The following is a 14,186-nucleotide window of genomic DNA, read 5'->3' on the forward strand; positions in this document are numbered from 1 at the left end:
TCATCTATACATATGTGTGATATAATTCACACTCAGCATATATGAAGAGTTTGTACAGTTCTACTGGAACTTCTATTTGCCGTAGGAACAAGTAGTGCGTATGACCTTACTCAACAACCATGTTTCAGAATGGAACAAAAAGGTATATGCAAAATAAACATCCATAATGTTACTGGAAAGTATCTGTACTGTCTTGTAGTGCAAACAAATTAAAAACCATTTACATACTACTCTGCAGTGTATTTACTTTCTAAGGGTATATTATGTACTTAATACAGGCAAAGCTATTCTGCTGCAATTTCAAGAATGCTTGTTTTAGGAACCCATATTGTATATGAAAACTGAAGAACTAAAGTTGCTTCTTAGAATACATAATTTTATCACCAAAGACATAATATCTGAGATACTAAAATTATGTAAAGCCTCTTCAATGAATTTATTCCAAAGTGGTACTTTAAGAATGGTATCTCAAAATGAAAACATTGTTATCTTTAGAAATGTAAAATAATCGGTCTTACCAGCCCATTGATTTAGGAAAGGAATACAGTCAAGAGATTGCAAGAAAATTTTTGCACTATAAAATGCATACAGAAATACATATATTAAGGCAGGCAGCATTTATAGTGAAATTGTGTTTTCATAACCATCATGGGAGTTTCCCGAAATACCTGCTCTGTCTCTCGCGTTCTTGGTATTGTAAATGGAGTAGATATTATGTTTGTTCAAATGAGTTTCCAAAAAAGCCACTGGAAAGGCACCTGAGAAAGCGGCCAAGCATTCCCCTAATGCTGATCGTTGCCTGTGAATGAACAAACATCATTAAGTACACACATCTTTGATGACTGACTACACCTCAGGGTAGTTGTATACCAGCCTTATTTTTATTTTAAGATGAGGTCATCTCAAAGAGATAAACCCCTAATTATTAGGATCAACAACACAAGAACAGGTAAGAGAAACTGAAGTCCAGCAACTCTCTGCTAACTTATGAATGAAATGTTAAGACAAAGCGTCAAAGGTGGCCTACTTAGCTAAGAGCAAATGCAGGGAAAACCCAAAGTCATCATAACAATACCTTCCGTTCTACTACTTTCCTTGCATCTTTACTGACTTTATAATCTCAAATAGTAAGAAAGAGCCACTGAATAGACCAAAACACCAACTACAACTATCATTTTATTTGAGTGATATAATTTCCTTTTCCTGAGAAACGGTAATAATCAATCATTGGTCTAGCATGAAAGTCAAGTTTTTTAGAGAGGGGAAAATTGCTTCTACTGATTAATAACTCTGAAAGTTTTGCACAAAAACATTGCTTCTTCAAATATATGACAACATTTATTTGATAATAAAAATTCTTTAAGTGTGTCAAAATTGTAAAAAGCCTAGGAAGAAGTGAGTGATCCCCTGTCATTTCACTTGGGTCCTTCAGGGTACCTTTAAAACTCTTCTTTCTGATTTCCAATTCAGTTGATCAGAGCAGATTTTAGATATATGAGAAATCCTGCTGAAGCTGAACCACACAGATGACAGAAATCCAGGAGTCCCACGAACTTCCAAAAAAGACTGCTAGACTGTACAGATACATGAACTTCCTAGGTTACTGCTGCCAATACCTGAGATGTATGAGTTCTGTTTAGCCTTTCCAGTTTTAAGAACTGAATTATCTAGGTACCTCTATTTTTGGCCGAATAGGGTTTTCACATACCAAACATAACTTGGAGTGAGGTTAGCAGATACACAGATGCACAAAAAAAGCAATTATACAGCCTCATTTCCCTGGGTAATTGAGCTAGAAAAGAAGTAGTGCTGTATGTGCGACAAACTGAATTAAAATTAGGGTAATGAGAAAGAAATATTCATCACAGTTAAACAACATATAAGGAAGAATTATAACAATAGCGGAGCTGAATGACATTTTTACAATTCCCAAGTTGAACCTCAAATCAAGTGATACCTATTGTAAAGTCAGATAATTTTATTTTTAATTTTTGTTTTAATCCAGAAATATATTTTGACAAACATATAATGGAACATTTTAAGTGTATTATAATAAATGCAGCTTCATTCCACTTAAAATACTAGTACCTTTTTTCTCTTGAGATATATTTCCAACAACAATCTCTTCTTATATTCATGTCTGGACTGTATATTCATGAATCTAAATATAAATATTAAAAATAGAGGAATATTTTTTCTTCTTACCGCTCTACATAGATACTCTTGCTGGTTCCCAGAGCATATAAACTGGACAGTATTCTGTAACAGGAGACCTGAACATCTTCCACTAAAGAGAAGAAAATGAAAGGTATAAAGAGATTTTTCTCTGCAATACATTTCTGTAGATTTAAAATACATTTATTTTGAAAATAACTGAATTAATAATATTAAGCTATAGAAGTCAATCCACAGAAATCACTTTCTAAATACAAAAAGTCTTCTGAGCACTGAGTGCCATAGTTTTTACTCAAAACTTCAATTTACTTCAATACCAAGTTACCAGCTAAGACAATAATCATATTTCACTAGTGCACTAACTTTCTGAAATTAATGGCATACCAACTGTTTACAGATAGCATCTGATTGCATAACCTGAGAATTTATTAATTTAATAGCTAAAAAACAATGTGTCAATTAATCTTTTCTAGTTTGTCTGTAACACTTAAGAAAGTTTCATGGCAAATCAAATAAAGTGCTGAAAGTGAAAAAAATTATTAGGGAACAAACTAATCTCCAAATGTAATACCACTGTATAAAATACATTACGAACGAAAGGCAATCTGTTAAACAGATATTTAATTCTTTTAATCACAGTTTATATTTTTAAAAATTTAGACACCGATACCAGTTAATAGCATGTACTTAATTTACACTGCAGACTGACAAACGATTAAAAAGATAAATAAACCTTTAGTTTTTATGAATATTTCACCAAAGCATGTTTTGAAATTATCAAATATTTCAGTCACAAAAATGTGAGAATAATCTTAACATCTATTTGAAAAAAATGCTTTTCCAATGTAATCTGCAGTGATAGTGTAACAGTGTAAGTACCATCAAGAAGGACAACACTCCCGTTCTTTCCACAGGTATTTTTTCTAGTCTTTCCCACAGTGCTATGTTCCATCAATGGGCAATGAAATGTTGGAAGTAAAATAGAACTAAGACTTAAGGGGCTGGGAGAGGCTGCAATATCAAAGCTACGTGGCCTGGTTCTTTATTATACCGTGATTTTAGTTTGAATCATGTCAGAGTTGAGTATTTTTATGTAATAAGGATAAGCTCAGGTACAATAACCCACCTTTGTACACGACACCACGGAGTACTCTGTACATATAGTAATACTCTTACATACAAGCACCAGGTCAAGACGCTTGTCATCAGACTAGTACAAATAAGACCATCTTATTCTTAACAAGATGTAAAGTGAAGTTTTGTGTAAGAAAAATTAGCCTTTCCAACTATGCTCTAGACAAAATTAGTAGGCGCAATTTATAACTCTTTCTCAGTTTATGAATTCTAAATTGGGTGTTTGATGCCAGCGTGATGTATGTAGAATAGCTGATTAACAATACCAACTTAAGTAACCAAGTATCAAAGGCTAATTATTAAGTTCCACAACATGGAATACCAGAGATCAAAAATTACAGGTATGTAATCAAAAATGCATGAACATTTTGGCACCTGAAAGAGTGCTTTATTATGAATAAGTGACGTATGTGAACTCCACATTGGACTTTCCTGGATGCTGTCAGAAACTCCTGAATTTTAAAGATAGAATTTAATGAGAAAAGTGGATGTTTACATCTCATCGCATTCAAATCCATCAATACAAATCCAAATTTTCAAAAACAGTTCTCTTCATGCTGTTTTAAATATTTCCAGATTGTAAAAAGAGAAAAAATATAATTTGATATTCTTTTCTTCCCTCTCTCAGTTATTTCCATAACTGAGGTAGCTATACAGAGCAGAATTGCCTCCTTTAGTGCAGCCTGGACAGCAGAATTCCTGTGGAATTCCTAAAATACATCAAATTAAAGTTTTGTGCTGCAGAATACAAAATTTTGTCTTGCAGAGACTGTGTTTGGGAAAATAAAAGACAAGCTGCCATAACTGGATTCCGATTATGTAATCTAACATACCGAGTCTCATACACTTTCCCTTCTCTGGGGCCTGACTTCTTCAGGAGCTCCTTCCATTTTTCCTTAGGATCTAAGATGCACCCACGCAAATTCCCCACTCACTGAAACTAAGCCAAGGTGCATATCTGACAGAATAACATCATTCTTGTAGTGTAACCTCATTTATAGACAGAGCAAAGACAAATTAACTTCTACAAAGTAACTTTTCACACAAGAAGAAAGTCACAGTAAATCTATGGTAAAGTTATAAACAAAATCAAGCCTTCTGACTGTCTCATCACAGCCACATTTGCTTCAATATTTACCGAGAGTCCACTAAAACCTTGCAGACTGTTCTAGGTCGATTACAGCAAATGTTTGATTAAATCAATGACAATTTTGTCAAAATGACATAGCCTTTGTCCTTCTCTAATAGAACTGAGAGTCTAGTAATGCTTACTACATGACATTACAGATATTTTAGTGGCATGGCACTTCTAAATAATACATACATATCAAATCTTCCCCAAACTGGTGCTGTCCAATATGCTCAAATAATGAAGACAGCACTGGCAGGAGAGCAACGGTGGTATAATTAATGATTTGTGTAACTCCCTTTGGCTGGTTTCTGCTGTGTGTAAACTGTCCTTGCTTAAGATTTTCCATTGTTTTCTCCAGATCCTCGGCAGCATTGTCCAAAAATGCTCTCAATGCCATCTTAACAGATTCCAGACCTGTTTTCATCACAGTCCTGTATATAGCATGCAAAAAGAATGAAAAAGAATATTCTATTAGACAAGCATGGAATAAAGTCTGGTCTCGGCTCATTATAGATAATAATGATCTGAAGAAAAATCTTTCATCTTTTGATATTGTAAAATCTTCTCAGAGCAGAACAACCTACTGAAAATACATTTCGTAGGTATCCTGCAGAACACAAGGATATTTTATCTGGTTTCCTGTTGAGAAAATAAAGTCTTTTTAAATTTATAAATTAAGTGATTCATTTGCCTTCAAATGGAAAAAAAGCACATAACAAAAAAGAAGGAGTAAATTTGTAATTTATGACTCTGAGAACAATCTCAAGCTAGAACTCAGAAAGTCGTCCCAACCGTGACAGTCATACTTCTGCCTCCAGAATAAGGGCATCAGAAAGGAATGAGTAAAAACACCCAAATCTGGGTCCAAATAAATAAATAAATAAATAAATGGGTTACACAACACCATAATCAGTTATGTAATGATATAATCCAGGAGAATTATCGCCTTTTTTGTTTTAACAAGCTCAATTACAGAGATCCTTTTTTTAAAGCAAAGTTTCCATTTAGGCATGCGTGAAATAAATCCAGTGAAATTCTTTTGTAAATTGTATAACAGTCCAGGTTTTTTGTTTGTTTGTCTGTTTTACAGAGTTTCAATGGCAATATTTTCAAACTTCCCTGTAACCTCCATGAATCCCTGTCTGCAGCTATTTTTACATCTCTACCAAGAGCTGAATTGGTGACCTCCACCTGTATCTGTATTCCATCTGTATGATTACATAGTTTACAATTTATAGTTTATAATTTATAGTTTATACAATTTATGACAAAACCCCAAGATATTGCAACATAAAGGATTACCATGCAACAGCTGAGACATATTAATTGACCATGATCACGACTCTACCCCATAGCAAACGGGAAGTAAAATTTGTTCATTTAAGCCACTGCGAAGATACTGAGTAAAAAGAACTATCTGCATGTAATCCGGTCCATTCTTTGAGAGTAAAGGCAAAGTGAAAAAAAGTTATCGTAAATTACCACAGAGGTAGTTTAAACTATGTTTTGTTTCACAACTGCAAAGATCTAAAAGCCAAGTATCAGCACAGATCGTTGACTGTATATTTAATGAAAAGCAACATATTAACCTCCAAGACTGTCTCAACCATAAACCTCACAATGGTTCAAGCAGCTCAATTTAACTTAAAAGTGCCACTGAATTTGATGTAAAGTTTTGGGGTTTTTTTTTGTTCAAATTAGAACCTGAATTAACTTTGTAACACAGACGTTCTATGACACAGATTTGCTGCACTCCACATGTATTTAACTCCTGAATTTTTTGATTAAACAGTGTAAACAAAAGAATAAAATATTTCTAATGTTATTGTGGTTTTGGGATGGTACATGATTAAAACCAGATGAACTAACAGCCATCAGTTCCTGGACACCATTGATCCAAACTGAAGTTAAAAGTGTAACCTACAAATATTATCCTGCCAACCTCTAGTAATTAACTAGTAATCACCCACTTTGCAATGGGAATTCTTTTCATTGCTACAAGTTCGTCAAATTCTGTAGCCTTGCACAGGTAGCTCAAATCTGATTGCACATTGTTTTCTTAAATTATTTTCTTCATACTTTAGAAAATATACTCAGGATTACCTTGCATCCAAGGTCTGGCCCAGTATGTGAAGACAGTTGACTATTGATGTTGCATCATTTCCTAAACAGGGAGGAAAATTATCCACCAATTAAGCTGAGCATACTATATAGCATACCTACACTCTCCTAACTGTATCTCTGGTTTTAATGAAAGAGTAAATGACACAGCAGAAGAGCAACTGAACTTCTGCATAATTTTAATATCCAAGTTAAAAAACATGCAGTTTATTGTCTTACCCTTGTTTACACAAATGCAGTAACTAGAGGCAGTAAAGCATCTCTCATTAAACAGCTGAGGCAGTCAAGATGGAAGCACTTAAACGTGGGGTTAATTACAGCTGCAGTGTATTGTCTGGTTTTCATTTAAGTTCCATAACTTTTACTTTAATTGATTCAAGTTTATCTGAACATTTATCTTCCCCCTCTCAGTAACATAAAAGCTGTTCACTTTCGCAAGCTGCTATTGCATGAAGAGAACATTTATATAAAATCAAAAAGGTTAGCTCCCGGCAGTTACCAATAGGCTGCAGCCATTTATAGCAGGATCAGGTGTGGCCCACATCAGTAACAGTCTCTGACATAATATGCGTCTCCCATAATCAATTATTTTTTTCACACTTACAAAGGTAAAAAGAGAACTTACACACAACATGCCTTGTATGCATATGTACATCCCAAGATGTTGCCATGTACAAGCTACCTCTAAGATGACTTTTTAAATCCAGGGCACATTTAGGCTACACAAATTTGACCCACAGCTTATTTAATATATTTAGGGTTTTTGTAAAAATCTAAATACCTGCAAAAACGAAAATACCTTTTCTTGCTTCCCTATATATTTAAAGTTTCTTAATTTAAAAAAAAAAAGAAAAGAAGAAACAAATTGAATGTTTGAGATAGAAATCTATCTCAAACAACTGTCATCTTCATACAGTGTACTATACATTCTCACTGGTGGTTATTTCACTTGAAAATACAGGCAAAACATACAACTAAAATTAGTAGCTGTCTCTATGAAACGGAGACTTCACAAGATAAATCGCAAAGATGGAGAGGTTTATTGCAGCACTGAGAATGTTGTTCTACACTATCAAATTAGGAGGTATTGCTATGGTGTTCATCCACAGTAGATTAAACAAACCTGAACCCCAGCTTCCACGGCTGCCCCTGGCCAGGCAGCCTCACCCTCTTTGCCCTGGCACTGGTGCTCATGCAATGATATAGTGCGCAGATGAGAAAGCTGAGGTGGCCTAAAAAAATCCTACCAAAAAAAAAAAGACCCCAAAATATTACGTTTTTTGTCAGGTCCTACTTTTTTTCCTTACTATTTTACTGCTGTGGTGAGACGAACGCCAGTGCTGATGAAGAAGAAAGTGCTAATGACAGCAGGGATGGAGGGAAGTACTCAAAGCAACCCAGACTTAGACTGTGGATTAGACTGTCATGAAATAGTATCTTCTTTGCTGTGCAGGTGCGCATACACTACATGCTACAGTGCAGAGAGATGCATACTCCAGTTTCTGGAAAATTTACTTTAACAATCTATTTATACCACGTAGACACAATTCAAGAGCCACATATTCATCAGGAATGAGGTCCTTCATATGTTGCAACGAGATAGAAGGGTCAGAAATACAGCTAGTTATTCTGAAAACCAGACAAGCTTTAGCCAAATCCCTCCAGCAAATACTGCAGCGTGGTTTGTTCAACAAACTAGGGTATCACAGCAGAATTCAGTGACCGTGATAAATGCAGGCCCCTCAATCTAAACTGATTAACATACTAGAGTTTAGCCAGTTTTATCTATGTAACACTAAAAACAGACTTTCAAAATTATGAAACTTCTTTTCTGGAATGTCTCCTTCAGACAGGATTTGTTACAGAATCTTAGAAAATGCAACTTGCTATGAAAGACAGGTTTAGGTTCAGTGGAAATTCTGTGTCTTGCTTTTGTTCAATGTCATGAATTCAGTTCTTTTAATTGTGTTTCTAAAACAAAAACCTACCAAAAAACCCCAGTATTTTTTAATATTTTACCTTAACATACCAGTTCAGACTCAAAAAAAAACAAAAAAAACTTTTAAATGGAACATTTCAAGAATCATTTTGCTTCCAAACTGAGGTCAGATGTCAATTTAAGAAAGCCATCTTTGTTTTTTAAAATGAGTAATGAAACCTAAAATGAGGGGTTTTTAAATGAAATTAGTTTTATTACTATTGCCAGTATTTCACAGTGTATATATGTACCTTCATTAAATGAAAAATAGTCTTTCTTTTATTAATTAAAAATATTCTTGTTTTTCAGAAGGCTGGAAACTAGATACAAAACACTCTAATGTAGAACGAACGTGCAGTATATAAAATTTCCGTTGCATCATAAAAGGGGAGAAGGTGATAATTACAATCCAACAGGATAAAAAATGAAACAAGAGCGGTTCCTTAAAGGAACTCTTCACATAACTCAAAACCATAGAGGCTGAAGTTAATCAAATACTAAATCCCATGAGTTCAAGAGGTTTTAAGGCTAAAAGTATCCGAGGGAGCTAGTATAAATATCAGGTTGATGGTTGGATCACCATTCATCGTGTATTACAAATGCAGTTGATCCCATGAACTGCACAACTGAGTTTCTGCAATAGTCTGAGGTGCAGTCCTATGTATTTTAGAAAGCTGCATTATTATATCAGGAGGGAAGAACTGTTGCTGTATTGCAAAAGGGCTATGGATATTGATTCCAGGATGCCTTACTGGAAGGACACTTATAAATACAGGGTGTTGTAGGCAGAGAAAGCCTTCTGTTTCTTTTTAGGATCTCCTTTGATTAATTTCTCTAAGTTACCAAAAATGAGTGAGAAAACCAGGCCTTTCTTATCTGATGTCTTAGCTAATTTTTTTTCTGATTACTTGGGTCCGTATTACCAATATGAAGATTTTTTTTTTTTTGAGAATTACTTAAATACTTACATAGAAAGAATGCCTTACTGGAGATTTAAACAATATAAAAAGTGAATCAAACTAGTCATATAAATTTGTTTTTTAATTTGAGAAAATATAAATTCAAATGCTCAATTCCCCAAAATTGTTCACTACAATCTTTCAAATTCAGACCACTAATAATAATGAAAGTAAAACAATGCAGTCTCACTGATGCACAGCTACAGCTCTAAAACAGTAAATTATTGGGGTCTATTTTCACAGTGTAAAGAAAGAATAATTCCATGATGAACTTAGCTATCAAATGTGATTAACTGTTTAAATTCACTCTGGATGCTTAATTTCCCATTTTATCAAGACTTGTATATACAGCTTAAGCTACATGACTTTTACTAACGACTTTCATACAAGCAGCTGTATCTTCAAAAGTACCATTCAAATTCACAATAATATAAACGACCTATATAGCAAAACTATATAGCATTTTGCTATTTGTTATAGCAAACTCCCCACTATCCATAAAGGTTATTATTGAGCAACTCTTGCTCCTTCAAGATGCCTCCAAAACACACTAATAACTTTCTAGGCACCAGCTGTGCTCAGAGACTGTCCTCATGAGCACTTTCCCCTCTTCTACATAGGCCTTGTCTCTGCTGGAGTAACTGCAATTCTTTTGATCAGGTTTTCTAACACGACGTCAAGGTAAGCCAAACTGTAAGGTGACTTTGATTTGAGTTAGTAGGTCCACAGTAAATGACCAAGCTCTATAGTCTTATGGTGACCTTGTTATAACTCATGGAAAAACTACAGTACACTCCTGTGTTAGCTTAAAGATTTTATATTCTGTTAGTTACTGCACACTAGGAAAAAAGTTAAAAACCAAACTGTAGCCATAGTGAATACTCATCTGATCCCATCTGACTTATCTCCTTCTACCACTTGAACTCAGCCAAACAACAGAAAATAAGCAAGTTGAGATGTGGAATCAAAAAGGTGTTTTCTTTAGTACTAAAGAAAGTTACATTGACTTAGATTTTTAACTTCAACTGTTACTCATTTTAGAAAATAGAGTCAGAAAAACAAATTCACATGATAACAAAAAAGATTTGCAAAATTTTAATAGTATACCTGACCTAGTTCATTCTTTGAAGGAACAACATAGGGTATAGAACAGACCTTGTTTGTGACATACTCCACCCTTCAGAAAAAGATGCAATAATGCCATACTGCTGCAGAAATAACTCCATTTCTCGTATGATCTTTTGGCTTTACAAGGCAAACCCACTCAGCTCATCCCAAAACCTATTTAAAAGTGATATGCCAAAATAACTTCTGATTTATCTTCTCAGTTTAATCATTTTCATAACAGTCTGTAAGGTTTTAAACATCACACTGATGCAGCAAGTGAGTTTCTTCCCTTCAAATTGAATGAAATATGTAGGAATTGAGTTAGATGCATGTTATCTTAATCAAATTCTAATTCACTAGATAATTACCCAATTCGTTATGTTCATAGATGCTGAAGTTTGCAATGCATCCATCACAGAAGCTATATATGCATAGGATGTACTATTTCAACTATCCTATCATCATGGTATAAGAAAAAAATTGCAGAGCAAATGACTGTGCCACACATTGCATATCATGTATACACTTGATACAGACTTCAAATTTACTTCAATTAAGTGATTTTCACATGGCATAAAACAAACACCGAGCTCCTGCTAGATTCACATAATACCAGAAAGATAGTATACATGCGTATGTGGAGTCAAGCACATCTGGGAATAGTTAAGAATTCCACAGAACATCACTAAGCATTTCAGCCCACCACAAATTTTCCTTGATGACCTTCCAATACAAATGTGCAGTTCTGATGCTCTGTTTTACCCAAATGATTTAGAATAAAATAAAAAAAAATAATATTTATAATTTTCTCAGCAAAATTCTTTGATAGGATAATGAAATCCAGGTATTAGTTAAGACACGCAGAAAACTAAACAAAACACCTCAAACTGATAACTACAAAAAGCTTTTTATTCCATCTAATAAATTCTGTGATCTACCAGCCTAAATGATTAGTGGTCTGTGAAGACCATGCATTCCAGCCATGCAGCATGCAACAAAGCAGCACTTAACACAATGCAAAAATGGCAAAGAAAACCAAGTGATGGCCATGCTAGTATTTGTCAAGGGTCTCCTTACCAAACAGTGAAATCCTATGCCTGACAAGAACTCCAAGTTTGCAGAACAGGCTGAAGACAAAAGAAAAATAAAAAAGAAGAGAAGGGAAAAGGAAAAAAATAAGGGAGGGGAGGGGGGGGAGAAGAAAGAAAAAATAACAGCTGATATATGAGCAGGAAAAGCAACATGATGTCACGCAGAAAGAATCAATTATCTGAGCAGAATGTGGGACAGAGTACTAAAGAAAGAGTTTTTAAGTGCATATCCTTAACAAACATGGTTAAATAAGCACATATTGTAATTAAAGAAACAAAAACAAAAATTTAAAAGCAAAGCTAATTAATATAAAAGCGTCCTATATGATAACCCACAAAGAAATAACCATCAAAGCTTTAAGAAGTAAAATGTGGTCAGTGTGCGATTCAGGATACCACTGACAATTTGAAAACAAAAGATAAGGAAATCAGATTAATTGAAGTGTCTGATGGCAAAAGTTTAACTAGTCCAATTTGGATCTTGTCATCTTGAACACAGGGAGAATGTCTTTTCAAACACATTGCTTTTTAAACATTGCTTAACATGAGAAATAGCCTGTTACAGGTTAAAAACCAATAGAAATGGATATGATCAATGACTTCATTTCACACATTTGAATTACTTCCTGTGCTGATGAGCAGTGCCCCATTCAGAACAATGAAGATTGAAGTTTTGTGTTAATTCATAGAAGCGAGAACACACCGCCCTACCCAAACTGACCTGGCCTCCAGATTTAGGAGGGGTTACACTCAATCTTCATAATCCAGTTCAGTCTGAGAATTTTCTTGGAGAGCAACATCAATTTTCGTGTTATTTTTGATGCTGCTAAACCCCTCATCTATGACAAATGACATGAAGAATATCATGTCATTTTATTAAGTTATTTAATTACTAAGCACACAGGCTAGTTGTCAACCTCTGATTTAAAAGCAAAAGACACCATAAGCATGTCTGCACAGTTTATGTATGAGATCTGGACATCTTGTTCCATTGACAGGCAAGAGCATGGTGCCAAATGGAAACATTTATGTCCAGAATCAGAACAGCCAGGTTAATGTGGTGTTGAATCCAGCTAATTAGCCAGTGCACAGTGATCCACTATAGCAACAGCGACTGCTTTATTTTAGAAATTAGTCTGGTTGGTGCATGTTCACTGATCTCTGTTTACTTTTTATTCCATGAGGCAGACATATACTATATATTCTTTTAAGAGAATCCTGGTTCACCCAGTCCAACAGGAAAAGCTGTACAGAAGCACGTTAGCATGATATAAATCTTGCGTCCATTCCAACGAAGACATTAAATAGCTCACAATCTTATTTTTTTAACACACAAATGTTACTCAACTGACTGTAGCATTCAGCACATGCTGTGTTTTCACAAAGTCAGACTGAACCTATTACCTCCAGTGAAATTACTTTAGGTTAAATAAATAAATTAAAACGTTCAAATGGCCAGTACTTAGACTGATGTCCAGAACTAATTTTATACACGTGAAGTAGTACAAGGACTTGTAAAATGGTCTGATGGATGAGAAATGCAAAAAGCCCAATCCTAAAGAGGCTAGTTACAAATAAGATGGAATATAATGCAACCATATTTCAGGAAGAGGTCTGACCCGTATTTGCCCATAAAACAGAGCCAAATTTAATGTATTTCCTGAACACAGAACGGTTATTGCACTTGTTAACACTGCCACTGCGTTATCAATACCCCAAATTATACTCTTCCGTAGCTTAATGAATGCAAGCTCCTCTTCATTGGAAAAAGAAAGCAGCCAGGAAGTGCCCTTAGCTTGAAGAAAATCCTACGATGAGTTGCACTCAAACAAATCTAAAGGGAAAACTCAACAGAAAATCCAAAATTCAGCTTTGGCAAACTCCCTACAACACTGTAGGGGGGGAAAAACAAACAAACCACCACAAAATAATGTTGGAAATCTACTAAAATGACCCAAAACAACCCTTTAGGAAATGGAGCATGTAATGCAGTTTCTATAAGCTTTGTGTCTCGATAATTAAGAAATAAACTGCTCAATAGCACTCCTTATAGCTATCATTCATCCAAGGTTTCCTTGTGTGTGTTTTTTCTTCTCTTTGGTCGACGCTTCTGGATAGCAAGTAACTCAATTACGTATGGCAGCACCTCTGATCCTTTCTACCTGTTTAGGAATCTGACACAGCTAGACAGCATATGTGTAGAAGTCCTGAATCTATGCAGCATGTATGCTGATATACCCATGTTTGACATATTCCAGAAGGACGCGGTTTACTGGCATGACTTAACAACTGTGAAAATATTGTTATCCAGGACATGACAGACAGAAAAGGAGCAGCTCAGAGTGCAGAATTATCTAGATGCATGCATTTTGATAGAGTTTTTTAATTCTTTGAAGAATGCCATTCAGCCAAGCTGACAGATCAAATTAGTCCATGAGATGACATGGGTCAAGACAGCCATTACTTACTTATGCTTATTATTGTTGCTA

At 34.8% G+C, this 14,186-nt stretch overlaps 1 protein-coding gene across 9 annotated transcripts in view; it reads right to left on the reverse strand.

Moving 5' to 3' along the window:
• Positions 1-14,186, reverse strand: part of RYR2 (ryanodine receptor 2) — a 422,851-nt gene that overhangs the window by 87,133 nt on the left and 321,532 nt on the right. For all 9 annotated transcript variants that reach the window (XM_074580040.1, XM_074580034.1, XM_074580039.1 and 6 more), the window contains 5 exons: positions 11,684-11,733; positions 6,545-6,605; positions 4,634-4,872; positions 2,206-2,287; positions 669-799 (listed from right to left, as the gene is read on the reverse strand). In XM_074580040.1, coding sequence (XP_074436141.1) covers positions 669-799; positions 2,206-2,287; positions 4,634-4,872; positions 6,545-6,605; positions 11,684-11,733 — 563 coding nt within the window. The remainder of the gene's footprint in view (positions 1-668; positions 800-2,205; positions 2,288-4,633; positions 4,873-6,544; positions 6,606-11,683; positions 11,734-14,186) is intronic.

This window comes from Larus michahellis, chromosome 3 (genome assembly GCF_964199755.1).
Source record: "Larus michahellis chromosome 3, bLarMic1.1, whole genome shotgun sequence".
NCBI lineage: Eukaryota > Metazoa > Chordata > Aves > Charadriiformes > Laridae > Larus > Larus michahellis.